This window comes from Gouania willdenowi, chromosome 9 (genome assembly GCF_900634775.1).
Source record: "Gouania willdenowi chromosome 9, fGouWil2.1, whole genome shotgun sequence".
NCBI lineage: Eukaryota > Metazoa > Chordata > Actinopteri > Blenniiformes > Gobiesocidae > Gouania > Gouania willdenowi.
In genome coordinates, this window is record NC_041052.1 from 5,929,286 (window position 1) to 5,937,829 (window position 8,544).

The 8,544-nt window shown below is 37.7% G+C and overlaps 1 protein-coding gene across 2 annotated transcripts; it reads left to right on the forward strand.

Annotated features, from left to right (window-relative positions):
* Nucleotides 1-5,276: 5,276 nt before the first annotated feature.
* LOC114469625 (tripartite motif-containing protein 16-like) lies at nucleotides 5,277-8,457 on the forward strand. Of its 2 annotated transcripts, none has more exons than XM_028457305.1 (2): nucleotides 5,277-6,258; nucleotides 7,112-8,457. In XM_028457305.1, the coding sequence occupies exons 1-2, from the start codon at nucleotides 5,301-5,303 to the stop codon at nucleotides 7,813-7,815; spliced, it is 1,662 nt and encodes a 553-aa protein (XP_028313106.1). In that variant the 5' UTR covers nucleotides 5,277-5,300; the 3' UTR covers nucleotides 7,816-8,457. The 2 variants fall into 2 exon arrangements, with proteins under 2 accessions (XP_028313106.1, XP_028313107.1); XM_028457306.1 differs by having other exon boundaries at nucleotides 5,277-6,252.
* Nucleotides 8,458-8,544: the final 87 nt, after the last annotated feature.

Below are 8,544 nucleotides of genomic sequence, written 5' to 3' on the forward strand. Positions count from 1 at the left end.
ATCACTCAGACCTCTTTGTGAAAATAGTCCTACTAAGGTGATATATAATGCTATATCGTGTCATGGTATGACATTACAGAAGTACTTGTGATTTTTTTTTTTCATATTGCCAGTATCACTTGCCATTGTGTACATAATGGGGTTCACGTTATTGTAAAGTACTTAAAAAGGTCAGGAGGGGGCGGAGCTTCGCCTTTTCTGAGGGTTTTCCTGAACTAAAGAAAAAAAGAAGCGCTTTTCTTTTATTTTTCTACATACGACCGATCCTTCTTTTTTTTCTTTTCTTCTCACCTTTCTGCCGAGTCGTACGTGGTCTTTGGATCGTAGACAAGTTTTTTGTAGGATTCTGGCTGTAGTAACTGCTGCGCACGCAACGCAGTGCAGACATTTTGTTTTACAGTGATGTACTTTATCTGATTTAATTCTTTTAGTTTAATTTTCTTCTCATTTTTATCCTTCATCTTTCGCCAAACTTTTCTTAAAAAAAAAAAAAAAACCTTAAAGAAGAAAAAAAAAAAAGGCACTTTCACTCAGCGTGTGGTAGAATACAGAAATGTATATACAAACAACACATGGCAAGTGTTTCAAAAATGGATACCTCTTCTTGTTGTAACTTTGGAATTTAAACTGTTGTATCTTTTTCTTTCGCCTCTTGGTCCAAATGGTGGTGAGCTTCGCTTGTTGGAGCTTCTTTTGTGTTTTTTGTTTTTTTTTTTGTGTTTTTTTTTTTTTTCCTTCAGAAAAGTGGCCTGAATCCTGTTTGTTTTTTTGTTCTTTGTAATGTTCTAAGGAATTTTTGTGTTGGCACAAGTAGGAACCAATGTCAGTGTCCAGCAGGGGTCGATCCTTAAAGCTGGACTTTATGTTATAAAAATTTTAAACGGTATAAACAAACTTTCAGTACCAGTGTCGTGTACAAATGCCAATTTCTGTACAGTATTTCTAATCGTTCATGGGTCAAGTCCAAGCTTTTTGTTTGTATTTATTACTCATTGTTTTCCAGCAGCCATCATGGTGTCAGTGAAACAGACTATTTAAGGAAAAGTGTTTACATAATTTTCCTGTGTTTAGTCGTATTTTTTTTACCATTTGCATCTGGTAACAGCTGCTGATCTCAAGTATGCATTATGCTCAGTCTTATTTCATTGAATTAGTTCAGTATTATAGGATTTTGTGCTTATTCAGCCAACGCCAAACATTACCCACCTGTGGCTATGAGCTTTAGTTTCTTTTATCCTCTTTAAAATGCTGTTTTCTCTTTCAAAACACTCAACTTAGACTCTTTTATTTGCAGAAGCTTGAAGTTCTTCATTATTAGCTACATTACTTTTTTTTTAATCATGTGTGTCAAGTTTTATTCCGCAAAATGTGAGTAAAGTGCATTTATTTGCTTTGAGGAATACAGAAGAAATTAAACATTTTGTCAAAAATTTAAATCTTAAACCTTAAAGTGGCGTCACATGTAAACAAAACAGGGAAAAACCTCCTTTTTGGTTAGAAAAAGCCAGTCTGCTTAAAAACGCACCCAACGATGGAGATGCAACCATTATTTGATTTTATTTTGCACCAGAAGCTTAAGTTTACGTCAAATGTGATGTAATTTATTGCAGAGGTTTGTGTCACTCAGTGTAGTGTAATAATGATGCATAATAGGACAAACTGAAGATAGACACAAGTAAAGGAAGCTTTTTTTTTTTTGTTAATTCCACATGTTTCATTCTCCAGCTCTTTTGACTTTCTCATAATCATTTCATCAACATTTGCCAAATGTTAAGACTTGGACTACATTCCATTATAATGTACTAGGGTTTGTTTTTTGTTATTTTTTTGCCTCGGTGGTCTTGACTGACATTGAAAGATTTAAGTCCAGTTGCATGATCACAATGATAAAGGCTTAAAAGTATGCTTTGGAAACCCGATGACCACCTAAATCACGATAATTTCTTCTTTGTTTTAATGTTTGTTTTTAATTGCTAAGAGATTGAATCGAAACCGAACAGCCTTTTGTTTTATTTTGCACCTACAAATCGACCGGTCGCCATTATTTCCTCGTGCCACTTTGTTTTACTTTTTTGGCTGAAACAGCAGCAGTATTATAATATATTAGGCCTTGTTGTTTGTTAACCTGTTTTTAGTAACTCTGACTACCTGATGTTTATATATGTTTTTTTTTTCTTATTTCATTTTTTAAGAGGCAGCACACTTGTTTTCAGTTAAGTGACCCTAAAATACTGCAAAGGAAGATTTTTTTTCCCCTTCCGTATAGGATGGACCATCCCTTTGATCATCAAAGGGCCCGTTTCAGTTCACTGTGATGTGTTTTTGTTTTTCGTGCAATGTTGCCTACTGTCATATTTAATTGACACGCTGTCAAATAGTGTTGGAATAAAGGAACTCACCTATTAAGCACTCAACTCTTTTTTTTTTTTTTTTTTTTGTTTTTTTTTTTTTAAATAATGTAGTGAAATAGCTTCCAGTAACTAGCTGGGTTCATATCTATCACTCTTGTTGCTACAATTAAGATGTGGACAAACACAAATTTCCATGTTGATTACCTGTGTTACTGCATTCTACATATTGTTGGAAAAACGTGTAAATAGTTTGCATTGATCTTGCATAGGCTCATGTAACTGTTGTGTGCTCTTTTTTTTGTTGCCTGTACAATTCTGCTTCAAAATGTGTGTGAATGTGGAGACGACACTCTTTTTGTACATGACTGTCTTTTTATTTGAAAATATGGACGTCCTTTTTCATTCTAAACTTGAGTTTAAAGAGTTCAGACATGCCTGAAGTTTGACTTTAATAAAGCTGTACTCTGTCTCAGTGAAACACAGCAGTGTCATTTTGCTTTAAAATATAAGAAACAAATTGTGTGTTTTTGAATTTGGAAACCTTTAAAAAAAAGAATTTTCCTTTTTTTTTTTTCTTCTGATTTTTAACTAAAGCAAGTTATGAAGAGCCTAAATGGTGTAGTACAGGGGTTCTCAACTTTGCAATCAGGACCCCAATATGGGGTCGAGAGACACTAGCGGAGGTCTCCCCATTTTTGTTACTGTTATTCTTTCTTTTTTTTTTTTGTAACTACATCAAACTTTCCAAAATTTTAACCTATTTTCATCACTTTTTCTTGCCGTGTTTTGGCTTCTTTTAGTGCAGTTTTGCTACATTACTCCCATTTCATCAAATTTCAAGCCTTTTCTGCACAGTTTTTACACTTTCGAGAGATTTTCTCCACTTATAAACCCTTTACACCACTTTTCCCAACTAACGTTACATATTTTGACCCATGATTATCACTTTTAACCTCTTTTCATCTTATTCTATGCTTATTTTTGCCAATTTAACCACAGTCACGCTTTGTCATGCCCATTCAGCAAATTCATGTTTTCAACCAAAAGATGGCGCTCTTTCACATGACGAGGTGTTTTTTGTTTTTTAACCCAGGTGATACGTTTAAATAATGAACCTGATAATCTGCAAACACACCGGGAGCTGGTAAGCATTAATGAAAATTAACTTCATTAAATACTTTAATGGCTTTTGTTCCAATACTAGCTGGGTAAGTTACCACGTTATTTACTAGTTTCTACTCATACTTTCCTTACACACTGTGCAAAGTTTCACTCGTGTAACCCAGACCCAAAAAAATACCTCCAAAAACTTGCACGACAACTACAAATATTGGCCACACAAAAATTAAAAGAACGACAACAAATAGGCTTCACACCTAAATGACTATAACAACAAAAAACACAAAATAACACACAAAACAACAACAAAAACACAAAATAAATGTACAAAATTACTCCAAAAACATACATACACTACAACACAAATGTGTTCTTTCCCGTAGCAGGTCTATTGATGCTCAATTTTACAAAAAACCTATCTTATCTATAAAGCAAGGAATGTGTGTGTGTGTGTGTGTGTTCCTCAAATATCTCTTGCGACTCAGGCTCAGATTGACCTGAGACTTTCAACATGGCTGCTGCTGCCGCGTGGTTCAAGGGTGTGCAACGTCTGATTTGTTAGGACTGCAATGATGCCGTTCATAAACTATTTCATGAAATTGTCTTAAATGCAGCTTTGCAGAACAGCTCAATGTTGACAGGTAGTCACTGTAACTCAGGATAAGTTGAAAGCTGTGTAGAATCTACAGGAGTGACTGCACAAAGGGCTTCTAAAAACGACTAAAGTGGGTCTAATATACTAAAAAAAAAAAAAACTCCCCGTAAGTATTGACCAGCAGGTGTCCTCGGTGAGCAACGTTGGTAACTAAGGTGAATAATAATAATAAGAATAATAATTTACACTATATATATGCAGCCTATATTACAGTGCTAAATATTATGCTCTGCACAGTTCATTTAGTCGAGCAGCTACAAGTTAGTCTGTTTATACTGCCAGATTTTATCCCATGTGAGATGATGTTAACTTTGTTCGCAACTATGACAATGACATGATTAATAAACATAATCAAAACTGTAAGGCCTTCTGTTGCCTTCTCATTTCAAATTCACCAAGCTGCAGATGTATGCTAGCCTATATTACAGTGCTAAATATTAAACTGAAATAAATAAATTGTTAAATCTGCTTTAAATTGAAAAAAAAAAAAAAAAAAACATTATTACTGAGACCGTGTAGGTATATAGAATATAATGAAGTTCATTGCCATATGTACAAGTTAAAAAGAACAGGTACAATGGAATTCTTGTGCATGTCCCTGAGTCAGATGGAAAAAATTATAAAAAAACAAATCAGCCGAGACAGTGTAACAGTAGAACAATGTGATCATCTTCCTTTCCTTCAACAGAAAAATGAAAATTAGAAAAAAGTATGTTGCAAGATGAAAAAAAAGATTGTTCATTATTATAATAAAATGTGGACCTGAATGTTGATAACGTGGCCCTCGGATCAGACAATCGCATTTTGTGGCCCTGGCTGTGATAAAACTCTAAAACTCTGGTTAATGATAAACACTCAGCACCACGAGCTTCTGCTGGCTTCTACCAGTTTGTGTGTAATTTGATCCTTTGATTTTTTTTTTTGTGGTCATGAAGTCAGTCTTAATCTCTGATCTGAAATCCTTCAAATATCTCCTCATTAGTCATTAAACTGTCTTTAAATTGAGTATCTCTATGAAAACACTTTACTTCCTGATTCAAAGAGCTACTAAATGTTCCCTCCCCTTCTGTTTTCTGCCACTGTACTTTGCTCCTCCCTCTCAGATCTACAGTGTGTGGAAGGGCGTGATCAGTAAGTGTTTCTCGGGAAGTGAAACTAAAGCTGAGGCTGGTGAAATGGCAGAGGGAGGAGAAGCTCTGCTCTGTTGCATGTGTTTGGACCCTCTGGAGGAGCCTCTGATCGTTCCATGTGGTCACAACTACTGCAGGACGTGCATCAGCGTCTTCTGTGATGGGGAGGAAGAGGCAAACAACATCTACAGATGTCCTCAGTGTAAGAAGAGGTCCAGCCCCAGGCCTGTACGGGTGAGGCACAGGTTAGCAGAATTACTGGAAGAGCTCGAGAGGAGCAGGATTCAAGATGATTCCTACGAAGGACCTGAAGACGTGGCTTGTGATTTCTGCACAAGGACAAAAGTAAAAGCCTCCAAGTCGTGTTTGGTGTGTATGGCCTCGTATTGTGAGGAACACCTCGAGCTTCATCATGAGGTGGCTCCATTAAAGAGGCACAAGCTGGTGGATCCATCCAAGAAGCTCCAGGAGAACATCTGCTCTCAGCACGATGAGGTGATGAAGATCTTCTGCCGCACAGATCAGCAATGCATTTGCATCCTCTGCTCCATGGAGGACCATAAAAACCACGACATGGTTTCAGCCGCGGGTGAAAGAAGCGAGAAGCAGAGAGAGCTGCAGGAGAGTCGAGCTGAGATGCAGAAGAACATCCAGGACCGAAAGGAAGACCTGGAGCTGCTGGAACAGACGATGAAGAACATAAACCTCTCTGCTGACCAGACGGTGGAGGACATCGAGAACATCTTCACTGAGCTGATCCGTCTCACGCTGAGGAAAAGCTTTGAGCTGCAGAAGGAGGTCAGATCCAAGCAGAAAACTGAAGTGAGTCGACTACGAGAGCTTCAGGTGGAGCTGGAGCAGGAGATCATTGAGCTGAAGAAGAGAGACCTTGAGCTAGAGAGGCTCTTCCTCACTGAGGACCACCTCCAGTTCATCCTCAGTTACAGCTCCATGTCTGCCCTCAGCACATCCACACACCCCTCCATCATCCACCAAGGTTGGGGTCAGTTATAATTGTAATCACTTAATTGTTTATTAATTACAATTATAATGTAATTTGTAATTGTATCTAGAATATTTGCTTTTCCTGAAGAAAATGTAAGTGAGGATGCAGGTGCTGGCCCGCTTTGCACTGTATTAGCTTAGCATAAGTTATCTTTTGCAATAGCTAGCATTAGCATAAGTTAGAATATTATTAGCATAGCCTTAGTTTAACGTTAACTTAGCATTAGCTTGTATTAGCATTAATATAGCATTGTCATTAGCCTTATGCTAGCATTAAAATGAATTAGTATTAATATAGCATTAGCATTAACCTAACGTTAGCATTAACTTAATGCTAGCATTAGCCTTACGCTAGCATTAGCCTAACGATAACATTAACCTAGCATTAGCACTAACCTGGCAATAGCATCGGTCTAGCATTCGCAATACTCTAGCATTAACATGAACCTAGCAATAGCATTATCCTAGCTGAGTTGAAAATGTTAATGTTAGTAAAAGAAATTGCTAATGCTATTGCTAGGTTTATGTTAATGCTTGGTTAGTGTTAATGCTAGGCTAATACTAATACTAGGTTGATGTTAAAGCTAGCTAATACTATGTTAATGCTAAGGTTAATGCTAGTTAATGTTAAGCTAATGCTATGTTAATTCTAATGCTAAGCTAATGCAGTGTGACGTGGGCCTGCATCCTCATTTGTATTTTTTTCAGGAAATGCAAATATTCTAGTTGTAATTAAAAAATAAATAAATGCCTTTCACCGTAATCATAATTGAGTTGTAATTGAACATGGATAATTGAAGATGTAATTGTATTTTCAAAATGTAATTGACCCTAACCCTGTCATCCACCAGGTCCTCAGAACTACTTTGAGGAGGTAACAGCAGTTGTGTCAGAACTCACTGATCATCTCTTCCACATCCTGATGGACGACTGGAACAAAGTCTGTCAGACCGTGGAGAACGTGGATGTTTCAGTGCCTCCACCGGAGCCCACGAGCAGAGCCGGGTTCCTCCAGTACTCACAGGACATCACTCTGGATCCCAACACAGCTCACAGTATGCTAGAACTCTCAGAGGGAAACAGGAAAGTGACAGTGAGTAGAGGAGATCAGAGTCGACCTGATCACCCTCACAGGTTCACCGTCTACGCTCAGGCCCTCAGCACCGAGGCTCTGACTGGACGCTGTTACTGGGAGGTGGACTGGACTGGGACAATGGTTCGGGTGGCGGTCGCGTACAAGAGTATCAGTAGAGCAGGGAATGGGAACGAGTGTGTGTTTGGACACAACGACAAGTCTTGGATGTTGTTCTGTACTCATAACAAGTACATCCTCTTTCACAACGTCCAAACGTGTGTGTCAGGTCCTCAGTGGTCCAGGATAGGTGTGTACCTGGACCACTCTGCAGGTATCCTGAGCTTCTACAGCATCACAGAGACCATGACTCTCCTCCACAGAGTGCACACCACCTTCACTGAGCCGCTCCACGCAGGAGTCCAGATGTGCTGGAACCAGGGGGACAGTGCCGAGTTCTGCCAACTCTCACAAGAACCTTAAAATCAGTCAATCATACCTGCTGGGGTTGGGATCAATGATATTTGTTACATTTCAGTCTGCTTTGTGCTTGTTTTTCTTGTTTTATTTTACATTTAGAACAGGGACGTCAAACTATTTTAATTTACAGGCCAAACTCGGTCCAGTTTGATCATAATTGGGCTGCAAACTAAACAAGAAATTTCAACATTCCTTGATTTTTGTAACCAATTTTGTGATTTCATTTGGGAAAATTTTGTAGAATAATTTGAGAAAAATTGCAAGGCTTTGGAAAAAATGACTGTTATCATGTGGTACTGGCCTGAGAAAACTGTTATCCATATTATGAAGTTTCATGTATTTGGAGGAGCTGAGATATGTTACAAAATGATTCATGTTTTCTGTCTTTTCCTTTCTCCTGTGGGCCACATTGGATGCTCAAAGGGCTGGATTTGGCCCCCGGACCTTGAGTTTGACACATGTGGTTTAGAGTGTAAAAACAGTTCCAGGCCTCTCCAGGATATTTGTGCTTAGTTTAAAATTAAAATATAATACTAATACCTTAATCTGTCATTCATAAGGTTTACAAAGCTAACAAATACTTAATAATTGTCCAAATTCAAGCTTTGAAATTAAACATTAAAAGCTGTAAAGTTTATTGTAAAATCTTGTAACAGTGTTACAGCTACATTCTGTTTTTTTTGTGAATTTGTCTGTGATTTGTTTGCATTTAGTTTGAAGCTAGTTTTGTAC

Bases quoted from the DNA above. Each gene is read 5' to 3' on its own strand.
- LOC114469625 (XM_028457305.1), top strand. From the start codon at position 5,301: ATGGCAGAGGGAGGAGAAGCTCTGCTCTGTTGCATGTGTTTGGACCCT. The intron at 6,259-7,111 runs GTCAGTTATAAT...GTCATCCACCAG, and splicing joins CATCATCCACCAAGGTTGGG to GTCCTCAGAACTACTTTGAG.